General features: G+C 39.7%; 1 protein-coding gene across 6 annotated transcripts in view; it reads right to left on the bottom strand.

The window, feature by feature from the left end:
- TFDP1 (transcription factor Dp-1) overlaps positions 1-15254 on the bottom strand; it is a 114941-nt gene that overhangs the window by 37682 nt on the left and 62005 nt on the right. For 5 of the 6 annotated variants that reach the window (XM_074964129.1, XM_074964144.1, XM_074964136.1 and 2 more), the window contains exons 4-7: positions 11564-11670; positions 3881-4002; positions 2137-2302; positions 1816-1962 (exon numbers count right to left, since the gene is read on the bottom strand). In XM_074964129.1, coding sequence (XP_074820230.1) covers positions 1816-1962; positions 2137-2302; positions 3881-4002; positions 11564-11670 — 542 coding nt within the window. The remainder of the gene's footprint in view (positions 1-1815; positions 1963-2136; positions 2303-3880; positions 4003-11563; positions 11671-15254) is intronic. The other variant, XM_074964171.1, reaches the window with a different exon arrangement.

The following is a 15254-nucleotide window of genomic DNA, read 5'->3' as shown; positions in this document are numbered from 1 at the left end:
CTGAAAAATACTGCCATAACAACCACTTTTCAGCAGCTGCTCTGAAAAAAGTGGGAGGAACCAAGCTAACTCTCCCACAAGACGTGCAATGGAACTCAGTAGTGGACTGTTTTGAGCACTATATCAAGAACTAGCCTAATCCAATGACAGTTTGTGAACAAAATCACGAAAAAATAGATGGCACTGTCACAGCCAAAGTTCTCAACATTGGGTTGAACACATGCCGAGTCCCCTGAAGCCTATTTCTGTAGCCTTGAACACAATGCAGGGAAACAGCGGTTTTATTGCAGACGCTGTTGAAATTTGGAAGGAACTGAGTGAGATCTTAAAAAGAGAAATATGCAATGACAGAGTTAAATTACAAGCATTAAAAAAACAAATGGGACAAGCACTATGTCCAGCTCATTTTTTTGTAAATATTCTCAAGAGTCGGTACCAGGGTCAAACCTTAACTGCTGAAAAGGAAGAGTTGGCTATGACAGACATCCAGCAATCATCCCTCCATAATGCCAACTATAATAAACTTCAGAGTTAAGGGTGAACAATTCAAGAAATATGTTTGCTGATGATATTTTAAAGAAAGTCACACCAGTGAACTGGTGGAAGTCTTAAGCACTTGGATTCAGAGACTGTTGAAGTGATAATCTCCCTTTTAACAGCAGTAGCTTCTTCTGCCAGTGTCAAAAGAATATTTTCTTCCTTTGGACTAATTCATTCCAAATTGAGAAATCGTGTGCGACCTGAAAAAGCAGGAAAGCCTGTTTTTCTTTTCCAGATTATGAACAGGAAAACAAAGGTGAAGACTGACTTATAAAACAATTTAAATGTCTGTCTGGTGTTCTTCTCCTCCTCCTAATACAGGATGGCAAGAAAATCCTCCAAATATTAATGATTAACCTGTTGAATTGGAGATAATTCACCTCCCAATGACTTCATAAATATCTCCCTTCAATTACCTTTGGTAAATGAAATAACCAAAACAATCATTCATTTTCTGATATAGCTGTAAAACTAAGCTGAAAAGTTTTCTAACTATATCACTTTAAAAATGTCTGTTGTGTACCTTCTAAAAATGAAACCTACATCTATTGCGGAGTTGTGAAAAATATGTATTAAGGTTATAGCAACCAACAAGAATACACTTTTATGTAGAAATCCATGATTAAATAGAGTCTTCCTGATTAGTGATTTAAATCAAATCCACCCTGATTGATAGCCTGCTGGGTGGCTGCCGCACAGGGAATTTAGGGGAGCTGATGAGGGGCTGCCGGACCATCCTGGTTACAAGCCCCCACCAGCTAGCGCCAATGGGCTGCTCTTTCTGCAAGCAGCAGACAAAACAGGCGGCCGCCAAACAGTGTTATAAGGGAGAATTGCGCAACTTTAAATGAGCATGTTCTCTAATTGATCAGCAACGTGACAACAAAACAACGTTAACCGGGACGACGTCAAGTGAGGAGTTACTGTACCTTAATAGAACCCCTTCCCTTTATGCTGAACAGGAACTGGTTCTATAGCTCCTATGGTCAGAAAGGAGTCATAATCCTGTCTTAGCAGGTGCTTGTGAGGACAGTCTCAGAAGAGAGATGGGAAGAGGGAGGAAGGTAAAGTGGATAGAACATTCTGATATTGCGATCTCCAAGCCACACTTGACCACAGTGATTTGCTCTCACGCCTGCTGGAATTGGAAAGGCAGTCCCCAAAGGGACTCAAACACCCAATAGCTCAGAAGACCATATTCAGGTAGGATTAGATCACATTAAAAATCTTTAAGATAAACAAAAATACCAACTACTGAATTTCCCACATGTATACCTCTAAATTCTGACATTCTTGAGCCGAGTTAGTAGGTAAACCAATCCATTTGATCTCCTTCTTCTCCTTAGAGATAATGTTCATAGCCATAAGAACATTTAAGGCATCGTAGACACGTCGTCTAATATTCTTCTGGTCATAAGCCTGCTGTAGACACAATGAATTAATCAAAAACATACTAGTGACAAAAACGTTTGAAAATGTATTACAGTAGATGGGTAAACTCAGGTAGTGTCTCAACTGTTTCATTTAGCATTAGGAAAAACAAAAAAGTCACATTTTCCCCCAATCAAGTGGCATGTAACCCAGCAACATACTTACTGATTCATTTGGTGAAATGTGATTATCAGTGGTACTGAACTCTGCAACCAACTCATCTGCCACCTCATTATATGAGGTGGTTCCTTTTCTCTGTACCTTCTCACAAACCTTCATAGAGAAGTGTCGCAAACCCTTGCCATTCTTCTCTCCTTTTTTGTTGCGCTTCCTAGAAAATATGTTTTAAAGTAACCGATCAATATTCCAAAGTTTTCTGGTTTGCCAGTTAAACACGTATTGTTCTGAAATATAACCCTCAAAAATTTTAATCAGCAAAGAGGGCATTGTACTCCTAAAACAGGACAATAAAAGTTACTCGCCTGAGTAGGCGGGGGGAAGGATAGCTCAGTGGTTTGAGCATTGGCCTGCTAAAACCAGGGTTGTGAGTTCAATCCTTGAGGGGGCCATTTAGGGATCAGGGGCAAAAATCGGGGATTGGTCCTGCTTTGAGCAGGGGGTTGGACTAGATGACCTCCAGAGGTCCCTTCCAACCCTGATATTCTATGATTCTATGAATCATGGATCTGATTAAATTTACAACTAATTCTTGGTTTTATCTTGAATATGAAACACATCGAGCTAAATTAATCCTTGCTGTAACTCTGCTAGTTTCAATACCAGAGATGAATTTGGATGATTACATTTAGAAGATGTCAAATTAGTGGTAAAGAAGTTTCTTCTGAAAAGGAGGAGAGTAATGAAAACCCATTCCAATTACACATTAACATCTGCAAGTTGAGGGGAAAAAAGAAAGGGCTAAAACTAGAAACCCTCTGAACTAGAGGAGCTAAAATTTATTTTTCTAGAGCATATATAATCTGACATTCAGGACAGTTAAAATAGTCAAGTATGTTATACTGAAAATCTGATATTGTATTCAACATTACAGAATAACCAAAACATGGATTTGAATGGTCATGGAATACAGCTTTACTATAAATGCTTCAAACCTAGGGTAGATGCGTCCTACAGCACTTTCAGTATTATTGCATAAGCATAGAAGAATATGCTAGTTAAGTTCTCAGCATAAATTTCAAATGAAAAATTGTCTGGGTAACTAAAAAATATTTTGTTACAATAAAATGTAAATATGAAAGTCAGCAAATGGAACAGCTTTCAATTTCTGCATATATGGGTGCTTAAATGCTTTAGGAACAACACAACTCCATAATCCCCTAATATAAATATTTCTTAGGGCCCCCCCAAAAAGATACACCCCAATAAATGTTAACTTTAAAGCAACTACGTTCATCAATGGGTCCTTCAAAACAATCGTGTGCGTAATAAACCCCCAAAGCACGTTTATGTGAAATCCGGAAGTGAAGCTTTCTTCAAGTTGAGCTACGATCTTATTCTTCTCATTTAAAATGGTCTACAGAATTATGCTTGTTTGGTTTGAAACAATATATTGCATTTATATTTTATCTGACAGTACAAGAGGATGAAAAATCTCAGTTGATTTCACTTGTTCTTTTAAGAGCCACTATCTTAGTGTAAACATGACATCAGAACACTACGTGTCAGTTTGTTTCCTCAGAAATCTGACTTCTGCTACACTGAAGTGAAAAGGTGTTCTTATTTCTCTCTCTACTCTAGGTATTAAACAAAAACTTAGAGAGCTCTCAAATTAAATCCCTCCTTCATATCAGTGTACCTACAGAGCACATTAATCCAAAAAAGAGAACTTTAGGACAAAATTTCCAAACAATTCTATTAATCCCTTGTAACTTAACAGAATTTTGCTCACCCAGCAGACCAAGGCGAAGAGTCTGCAGTCTGGTTCTGTGATACAAAGTGTGAATTGGGTGTATGTGGACTTCCTACCAGGATAGTATTTGGCGCTGAAGGTCTCTGAGGTGTACCAATAACCTACAGTTAAAACAAAATAATTTGGAATACAGTCAGAAGACTCCCACATTATTCAGATGCATTTCCCCCACTTTTCTGGAGCCATTTCTTTATTTCCACCTATCTCCATGAGATAAATAAAGTACCATCATCCTACCAAAGAAAACCCTCACAGTTGTACATGGGTTTTGTACATATTGACTTAGACTACTGTATGTTCAGGTGACAAGTTTTTATTTTTCCTTCCTTTGATCAACCTCATCTGCTTTCTTGATTTGTGATCAAAATTTGGCACAAATCTGACAAAAAAGTCAAAGCAAGCCTCAACAATTTAACACTAGTAAGTCAGAAAAAAATTAAAAAGAAAAAGGATAAACTAAGCTTATAATAGAAAGCAAACAAAAAGGAACTCTAAAGCTAATAACTCCTCTGGTAAGTAGGCATAAAATGTAGTGCCTACTGCAAAGAACAACCACATCATCTCTTCTGATTCTCTCTCCTTCCTGCTACTGCATCAAACACAAAACCAACACAGACAGCTTTGGACCTGGGTAAAAGTAAAAGTCACTCTTCCAGTCCGCTTCAGATTAATCAGGTTTACCATGAACAGAGCCAGTTTTCGCAGTACATATGGAACACTGTTTTCTCTACATTTGTAGAACTGGATGATGCAGTAACCCTCATCTCTGCTGTAGGATTGTGCTTCACATCTAATTCTGCATAACAATATAACTTTTGAAAGCATATAGTTATGAAGAAAAGCCTCTAAAACGAACTGATACAGCATAGCCTTCCTGATTTTGCAGAAAAATCTGCCTATTCATCTAAATTGCATCTATCTCCCCAACAAAGGCATTAAATTGAACCTGAAAGCTAAAACCTCAAAACACCCCCCATATTTTCCTGAGTGTCAAATGCCTCAGTATCCTTCTACCCAGCTGCCTCAAGCATCTTCCCCAGTCCAGTTTCAATAGATTAGCGTCAATACAAAATTCTATAGCACAATGAAAATTGGAAGTTTAAGAGCAGTTGAAGATTAAACACATTCCAGATTTGAAATTCATATTCAATTCATTATTCAAATACACAATACAGTCCTTTAAAGACTATTATTTTGTTTCATATTTAATTTAATAAGAACCTCTTATGTTACTTGAAATCAGACCAGGACTTTCAACATGACACAGAATTAAGTGCTGATAAGATGCAGAAGTCAGATGTTGCCACAGAATTTAGGTCCAGTGTGCCACAGTACAGGGCCCTAGCTATACTACACCTGAGGGAATTCTGTGCCAAAAAAATAAAAATTCTATGCACAATATTTTAAAATTCTGCAAATTTTATTTGTCAATAAATAAATGTGGTGGCTCCAGCATAGCAGTGGGGAGCACAGGCCACTGGCTGCATGAAGGTGGGAGATCACCCTGCAGCCGTCAGCCCCTGGGACAGGGGCTCAGCAGCAAGGCTGTACCCAACCCTGACAAAGCACAAGGACTAGTCCTGCTCCAGAAACACCCTGGGGTGCTGCCCCTCTGCGCTAAACACACCAGGTGTGGGCAGGCAGGCTCAGCCCAGCAGGATCAAGCATAGAGGGGCTTGGTGTTGGTGGATCCAGGTGTGGGGTAAGAGTTCTGTGTGGGCAATCTGCGTGCGGGCGGCTCAGTGGGAGATCTGGATGCACAGGACCTCATTGGGAGGTTCCAGGTGCAGGGTCAATGTGACTCTTCAGAGAGTCCAGGTGAAGATGGCTGGGGCTTAGCAGGGGGGGATCTGGGTGTACGGGCCTCAGCAGGGTGGTCCGTATGAAGGGGAGATGGGGCTCATCGGGATGAAGGTTTGTTGGGCCTGCTTAACCGGGGAGCCCCAACTGCAGTGGCTGCAGAGGGGATGCTGCAAGCCATACTCCTGCTCTTCCACCCCCCCCTCCCAATTCCCCTATCCCCTTCTCTTTCCCATCCTCTCCTCCTTCTCTCAACCCCATCCTCTCCCCATCCCACCCCCCCTTCCTTCCCCACTGCCTCTCCCCCCACAACCCCCTTTGCCCTGTCCCACTGCGGGCACTCACTGTTTTACAGAAAACAGGATGGCTCCCAGCATACTGAAGGGGTGCACAACTAGCACTAGGACCCAGGAGGTGACATCCAGCTGCAGAGCAGAGCGGCACACTCTTTCAGCCAGGCAGCTCTGCATGTGCAGAAAAGGGGGGGCTGGAGAGAGAAGTGGCACATGACCCCATGTACCTCCTCTTCTCCCCCCCTCCCCCCACAGCCTGCCTCTGTTTGGTGGGCAATGCTTCCTCCCGCACTAGGCCCATGGGCATCCCCAGCCTCTCCCCCGGCTTTCCTTTACTTCCGTCACTTTCTGCAGGGAAGCAAAGAAATCTGTGGGGAACACGTTTTCTGCATGTGCGCGTTGGCGCAGAATTCCCCCAGGAGTAAGCTATCCCTACCCCACAACATTGTTTCTGAATTAAGTTTGAACAAATAGACACTTAAAGTCATAATTAAGTGGAGTTACCCTGATGTGATGTTTTGGCAGTACAAGTGTTAATAACTAAGATCACAGAGCTTGAAAGATTTTCCACATCACCCACTGGACAGGACTAAACTTGCTAACCAGATGTCCATATGAACAATTATCAGGGAGCCCACTAGCAAAAGCCCTGGTGAGAAACCAAGCCCATTTTCTCTGCAGCCCCTACAGGCTTAGAAGGGGGAAACGCTTGGGATTCCTACCAGGGTATTGTCTCTATACCTTATGCAGGGACTCCTTCTCTCATATCAGTTGTGCTCCCTTTCAACTGCTGGAAAGCACTGAATTCTCTTCCCCCACCCCCCATTACCTTCCCCACATAATCCAGAAGTTTCTAACTAATGTGGAAGGTCACCTTTTCGTCACGCCCCCGGACCCCCTACCCACAATCCTGCTAGCTGTTGCTGAGAGAAGAAGAGGCATAAAAGGGTTGCATGTCAGCTAATAAAATTTTCCTCCTCAAATAGCCCCAGCACTTCTGCTGCACTTCGTAGCCTCCTCAGGCAATGTCGGCAGCAGCAGCAGGGATAATGGAGGAGTCTGCAAGTTCAAAGTCTTTATCTACACTGGGAAAGTGAGTTGTGTTTAATCCCCTCCGCACTAAACTGCCCAGTTTTCACACTCTTGGGTCTTGCAACATTCCCATTTCATTAGTTCTCCAGGCACCATAGATTCTTCCTCCCTAGTTGGTACCTGATATGCTAGTGTAAAAGACAGCCTTTCAAAGAAGGTGTAGGCCTTCTTTGAACATCGAAGCAAGGCACAAGCCCTTTAATTTTATGATTATTGTTACATATAAGTATTTTCTGACTTGTTCTAGATCAGAGATTCATTTTAAGTACTATTAAATATTCACAAGGTCTGTAGCACTCCTCATGTGCCACAGTACTCTTTCACTGAGCAAAATCATCCTGTTAAGACTCCATATTACGTTTGTTAGATCACTCCACCTGAATGACTATAACCTAAGTGTAAATACATTTTTTTAAATACAGCCATGTTTGATGCCTGTTTGGCCACTTGTATCTATTTCAGAGAAAATATTTCATGTGTTACAGAGAAGAAAATGGGGGTCAAAACCAAAAATAGATATACATTTTTTCAGATTCAGGAGGTATTTAGAGTTATTTTCAGGGTAGATAAAAATCAACGACTTAAAATAAAAAAAATCAGATTTTTTTGATAAAATGCTTTTTGAGGAAAAACCTATCTAAAGATAAAGATACATTAGCTCAAAATATCTCATCATGGAATAGGGATTATATATTCTAATTCTATAGTACGAGCAATATATTCATGTAATATATGAGGAAAGTTTTGTAAATGAGTTCCAATAGTTCATGAACTAGGGATCCAATTTATGGGGTTCCAGGGGCTTCTGTATAGATTATTTAGGTTAACATTTCTATCTACCCAAAGGGACTCAGTGCTCAGTCTAGAAGATACCATCAAAGATGCTTAGTTTTGCAGTTCTCAAACTGCGGATTTGTGTCTCCAGAGATAACCTCGTTGTTAACGGCAAAAATGTTTTAAAATAAATGAATAAATTAATATATAGAGGTGAGAAATAACAGACCTCAACCCTATTGTTCCTCTGCAAATTTGTGTACACAGAGTCAATCCCTTACCTCTCTCCAAAAAAGTGCAAAGTTTCAAAAAGTTCAATGAATAGAAGATTGTTGGGGGAGGAATAGATCTGGACAAGGAGAAAAAGTCTAGCGATAAATGTGAGAAGGGAGGGACAGGCAGTAGAAACAAAAGTGAAACTGTTTGAGCAGCATATTCCAGAAGTCTTGAGGCCTTTCTCAGTGTATCCTTCATACCATTCTCTCACTAGAGGGGAAAACCTATAATGACAGCAGGCCGTAAAAGAGACCCAGTTTGGGAATATTTTAATGAAGTTTCTCTACCTGTGGGTAAGACAGGCATGCGTGCAAAATGCAAACAGTGCAACAAACAAATGCAAGGCCTGGTTCCCCAATGAAACAACATCATGAGAAGTGTTCCTTCTCAGGAGGAAGCTGCGTTGAAGATGGTAAAAGGAACATGTCTGAACATGCAGGAACTTTTTTATTTCGTACTTTTTTCTTAAGGACTGCCTGTCTTCCTTCTGAATTATTCTTGAATTGTCACGTTTGAGCAAAAAAATAGAGGCAGGGCCTGGTTGACCAAATGAAACAACATCCTGAGAAGCTGTGCTGAAGATGATGAAAGGAGTTGGCTATGACATGGACATCCAGCAATCATCCCTCCATAATGCCAACTATAATAAACTTCAGAGTTAAGGGTGAACAATTCAAGAAATACATGTTTGCTGATGATGTTTTAAAGAAAGTCACATCAGTGAACTGGTGGAAGTCACTTAAGTACTTGGATTCAGAGACTGTTGAAGTGATAATCTCCCTTTTAACAGCAGTAGTTTCTTCTGCCAGTGTAGAAAAAATATTTTCTTCCTTTGGACTAATTCATTCCAAACTGAGAAATCGTGACGGACCTGAAAAAGCAGGAAAGCTAGTTTTTCTTTTCCAGATTATGTACAAACAGGAATGCGAAGGTGAAGACAACTGAGTTAACTGAAGAAGCCAATATTTTAAGTTTTTCATATTGACCTGGCTGACACAGTCAATTTGTTGGGGTTTTTTTTTTTTTTAAATATTTTATTTAAACTATTTTAGGTAAAAACAAATTTTAACAAAAAACAAACCCAATTTAAAAAAACTTGAATGTTTAACTAAATTCAAAAATTCATATGCTTGTTTTGTTGCAATATTGTATGTTTGCTGTTGAAGAAAAAAATCCAGAATACATAATGTTGTTGTAGTAGATAAATAAAACAATTTAAATGTCTGTCTGGTGTTCTCCTCCTCCTAATACAGCATGGCAAGCAAATCTTCCAATTATTAATGATTAACCTGTTGAATTGGAGATAGTTCACCTCCCAGTGACTTCATAAATATCTGCTTCAATTATCTTTGGTAAATGAAATAACCAAAACAATCAATCATTCATTTCTGATATAGCTGTAAAACTAATCTGAAAAGTTTTCTAAATAAATCACTTAAAAATGTCTAGTGTGTACTTCTAAAAATGAAATCTACATCTATCTCCGAGTTGTGAAGAATATGTATTAAGGTTATAACAACCAACAAGAATGCACTTTTATGTAGAAATCCATGATTAAATAGAGTCTTCCTAACTAGTGATTTAAATCAAATCCACGCTGTGAAGTTATGATTATGCTTTGATAACAAAAACAAAATGGAGTCCAGTGGCACCTTAAAGACTAACAGATTTATTTGAGCATAAGCTTTCGTGGGTAAAAACCCACTTCTCCAGATGTTTTTTACCCACAAAAGCTTATGCCCAAATAAATCTGTAAGTCTTTAAGGTGCCACTGGACTCCTTGTTGTTTTTGTGGATACAGACTAACCTGGCTATCCCCTGCTTTGATAACAATACTCCTAAAAGTAGTTTCATCACTGGGTTACCAAATTAAGCTTAATAAAGCTAATTCAAGTGCTGCAGAATTTTTAATTTCCTTGTCTGAAAACCTAAAGGATAAAATGCCCCATACAAAGGACCAATTTTACTCAGTCATTACCACATACGACTACACTGTGACATCAAATCAATAGCTGATTTAATTCATAACAGGAACTGCAATGCAATAAAATAGTCATACAAACATTTCATTAGGTTGTAGTCCACAATCTCAGTGGGGACTCTTGAGAATTGTCTGAAGCTGAACTGTCTTAGGATTGGTGTACACAAAGACTTGGTACCTATATAACTATTTCAGTTAAAAAAAAAAAAAAAAAAAAATCATACCCGTGACTGAAATAGTTATACAAATGCAACTTCTGTGAATTACCACATCCCTACTGTGGATGCAGTCAAATCAGTTTAGCTTATTAGCATATTGGTATAACTGTACAGTCTAAACTGGGGAGTGAGGCGATTGTTGAACTGTCTTAGCTACAGAAGTATAAAGTGCAGTGTGTGCGTGCAAAACTCTGTAGCTTCTTGAATTCTCTCAGCAATAACACCACCTCTTGCTCAGTTCCCCTCCCCACCAATTCTCTTAGTGCTGTGTTTGTATACTGAAAATCAATCCACATTAAACCACGCGCACATGCACATACAAATTCAAATGTGTTTATAATATGGCACCTATTTTTTCTTTTATAAAATGAAATGCTTATGAAAGGTGCTATGCTGAAGTCCTGTTTTTCCCCAGAGAACAGTACAGTAAAGGCAGCAGTTGTGCCCTCAGTGTCTTGCAAATGTAACAACCTGGACCACTTTTACAGATGAGAATATAATTCAGTTTCTATGCAAATTAAAATCCTTAGCAAAAAAGTTACTCCGCAGAGACGCTAACTATAACACCTCTCCCTACGTAACAGAATAAATATATCAGTTCATATCACATGGCTCACCAAATGGTTTTGTTTGCTATTACAGTAATATGGATTGCACTTGGAACTTGCATTGTCGAGACAATCATTTTATCTGATCACCGGCTCCTTAAGTTATCCAGTCTATACACATTTTGCTTTTTTTAAAATTACAATACACTTTTCAGCAGAAATGTCTGAAATAACCATTTTTTAAAATATGGACAAAAAAAAAAAATCTATAAAATCCCACTGATTTTCCAATTTTGATCTCAATAACATATTTGCAAATGGGCTTTTGGATAAAGTTTCAGGTTGGTGTGTTTTGAAAGTGTCATGGATTTATCACAGAAAGATTGACAGACAATAGAGGAATCTGAATATTCAGTAGTCTGAAGTATTGAGGGTTGATGTAGTTTTTGTCAATAACTTTCATGATTAGCCCAACACGTGCTCCCTCTCCCCACAAAAACAACTAATGTTCCGAGTACAATTTAAAGTCATACTAAGCAGCCTTTACTATACAGAAAAGTGAGACAGTACGTTCTACATAGAATTAGTAACAACTGATGCTTTATATGATGCATTTACACTGAACCACAGTTAGATTCATATGAACAATCAAAGGCAAAAAAAATTCAAACTCTCCTTACCACTTGCTGTGCAATGTTGACATTAGACTGTCCAAACGTTTTTGGCAGGAGCTGCTTTCCAAGTGTATTTACTGTAGAAGGATGAACAGCCACTAATGAAACAACCCCTAAAACAAATATAAATACAAATTTTCAGGTCAGCCTTGTTTCTTTCAGTAAATCTAAATTCATATTAATATCAAAGCACATAAAATTCAGTGAAAACTAGTTTTCAATAGGCATCTACACAAGCATCAAAAACAAAATTTCTGAAGATGTGTATAAAAGCACCCTACAAATGGAAATATATAATAGTATATTAGTGTAATATGTTTTTCCTTCCTTCAAACAAACACAAAATTAAGATTCCCAGTATGCCCTCCCAATCTTTCTCTGCTGTGGACAATTGATGCTCCGTGATCCATTAAATCTTCCAAGCTTTTAAAAAACAAATACCCCAAAACCCACTCTCTACTAGCCTCACAATGTAGTACCAACAGGTGGAGTTGTTCATAGAACTGTCTCACCTCTGCTCAGAGAAGCAAAACGTTCTACTAAGACTCTCTCCAGGCAGTGTCTTTCCCATTTTTCTCTATCCTTGATATGTCCCTTTCTCCCCCTCCCCAGCAGGGAGGGAATTTTTGAGAACAGGAGCCCGAACCCACTGACTACCACAACATCCAGACCGCCTCAGTCCACTGCCTACTGCAGCACCCCAGGACCCGCAGGAAATTGGTATTTGAAGAGAAAAAGCTGAGCAGTGTAGCAGGCCCAGCTAAAATTAAAGGGGCTCCTTCCTGCTCAGCTGTGCAATTTTGTAGGGCCTCCCCCTACTCAACAGCAAGGTAGTAGCCAAGCCATTAGCTATTTAGGGCAGAAATTCAGCAGCAGAAACTGGCTTTGCATAATCTCCAAGCCATATATTCCTAACTATTCTGTGCTTCAGGCCAAGGTGAAACATTGGAGCCAATTGTTGCTGCAACAGCAACAACATGGTAGGCAATCCTTCAAGCGCTTAAGGCTGTAATTTAGTTGATACCTGGCATTTTGGAAGCAACAAGCCAGAGGTCCTTGGCTTTTTTTGCCCCCCAGCTGACTGGGGTGAAATATGGTGTCCTTGTCTTCCAGAGTTTAAGTCAGAAAGACAAGAAAAATCTATCGGGCAGGACACTCTCCTCATCCCAACCCTTTCAGGCCATGTATATGTTACGGGGACTATATACATATAGTGGCAAAGCTACAGTGCTGTAGCTATGCTGGAATAACCCTGTTACATAAATGCAGCCTACAGCGAAAGAAGGGGTTTTTCCTGTCACTGTAGGAACCAGGGATTTGGAGCAATCAAATTCTTGAATTGCTCTGCTCTGGCACCAATAATGACTGCTCCAGCTCCACTCTGACTCCGCTCCGTGCTCCCACTCAAATTAATTTTTAACTATATAAAAAAGTGCATACTGTAATTTTGAAAAAACATTTTTATTCAGACTTATAAAACAATTTAAATATCAACAATGACACAAACTAGAAACCTTCATAATTCAGTCTGTAAAAAATTATTGCAGCAATCAAGTCATCTTTCGTAGCCTGCCGCAAATCATTTAAAATTAACTTTAAAGCCGAAAACAGTCGCTCTACTCTAGCTTGAGTTGTTGGCATGCTCGAAGCAATTCTACAGGCAGCCTGAATGCGGTGTGGGTAGCTGTGAATGGCCTCAAAAACAGATGACTTTAAGCCTACCAATAGGCTCCATCACCTCACAATCTTCCCATCCGATGAAGTGAGCTGTAGCTCACAAAAGCTTATGCTCAAATAAATTTGTTAGTCTCTAAGGTGCCACAAGTACTCCTTTTCTTTTTGCGAATACAGACTAATACAGCTGCTACTCTGAAACCAATCTTCCCAAAAGTTTCTCTCGAATAATGCTTCAATACAATTATGAATCACAGAAACTTGCGGGCGTCTTTCTTGTTTATCCAATTCCTTTTCGAAGGAGTCATCTTCTGAAGAATTGATGCCTGAAATACCTCCATTTCCCTGTGATGGTTGAAGACGTCTCAGGGATGGACACTCAAACAAGTTCAGAATGGAGATGGAAGTTTGAGAACAGCCTGCTATTTCTGAAGGATGTGAACTTTCTGAAACCATAAATTCAATTGTTGATGACTCTTTGTTGTGTTTCGTTTTCTTCAAACTCTTCCGCCGAGTTCGAATGCAGCAATAGATTATTGCTCGATGACTCGAAAAACATCAAGAAGCCCTTCCTTTGCCTTTCATATTTCCCTTGAGGTAAGAAGAATCCGATACCGTGGGTCAACAAACCCCAGCAAGGAAATGAATAATTGTCAAAAAGCTTCTCTTCGCATTTCTGCATGGAGGATAGAATTCCTTCTGCAATTTGTCCACCATTTTCTTGCAAGAATTTTGACAGTTTTCGCCATTCCTTCATTAAAACTCCCGGGGTTACATCAACAACTTGAAGATTCACGGTTGTTTGGCTTGGCTTTACCAAGAGGGCTTGCACGTTCTTCACTTCGTCCCATTCAGCTTTTGTTAACTTGAGTTCTCTTGTTCCAGCAGCAGCCACTTGTTCACAGTAAGATTGAAAAATGAGAAACCGATCAATCATTGCAAATGTTGAACCCCAGAGAGTAACAGTATCCAATGACTGAGTTACCCCATGTAGATCAAGCAGAACACTTCGAATTCTTGGGATTCGTAGTCTGACAACGACTCGTCAAATTTTTGCCAGAAATTTCTTCGCATGTTCTTTGTTCAGTCCATCTCAGATTGCCAACTGAAGAGTGTTAATACTACACCTCATCAGTTGGACTTTGAGTTGTCCTCATGAAGCCATGTTGGAAGTATAAGGCTAGGGTCATTAACCCATTGCACAGCAGCATCCATGTTGAGTTGGATTTCATCCATTCCTTTACTTCCTTCGTCAGGCAAAATAGCTTCAGTTCTGTCCACATCCCCGTTCTCAGGAGGTAGAAATGGTTTCATTGCCCTCACTGAAATTTTTGACAGCACACGTCATGTTTGCTGCATTGTCAACGCAGATGCTCAGCACTTGCATTTCACTGATCCCAAATTTTTCTAAAATAGCTTTTACTTGACTTTTCACATACGAAGACTTATGATGCCCTCCAGTGTCGATTATGTCCAAGGTTTTTACCACAGTTTTATCTTTTCCTTCTTCGTAGTACTGAGCATTGATTACAAGGAAATTTCTGTTGCCGCATCCATTTTCAGGTAGAACAATTTTTGTTCCAAAGCTTTCTTGACCTCTTCACGAAGGCTCAACTGTGCCGACAACTAAATGACGAACTGCATTGTGCCCCGTCAAAACGCCAAGCTGCCGACCAATTTCATCTGCAATTTTTTGGAATCCTTTGTTCTTTAGCCTGAAGGTAGTGAGCGGTGTTGAACTCAAGCAAACCATTTCCATCAGCCCTTCACGGAAAGTATTGGCATCCCTGATGACTGTAACCTTTGAGGACTTCAAATAAATATGAGTCAAGTTTTGTTTGCTCAATTTTGGGTTTCTTTTCAGATGAAGCTCCGCAAAAAAAATCTTTTCTCCAGGAGTTTTCAAAAAGCTAGATGAACGTCGTTTAGCTGCGTCAGCTTTCTGTTTTGTCTCATCTTCCTGGTCCTTTTTTGTAACCAGAGCTGCATAGTTTTCAGGATGGTTACATTTTACATACCGCCA

This window comes from Natator depressus, chromosome 1, assembly GCF_965152275.1.
Source record: "Natator depressus isolate rNatDep1 chromosome 1, rNatDep2.hap1, whole genome shotgun sequence".
In the NCBI taxonomy this organism is placed as follows: Eukaryota; Metazoa; Chordata; order Testudines; family Cheloniidae; genus Natator; species Natator depressus.
The sequence above is the reverse complement of the archived record's forward strand: the minus strand, read 5'-3'. Positions and strand labels throughout refer to the sequence as shown.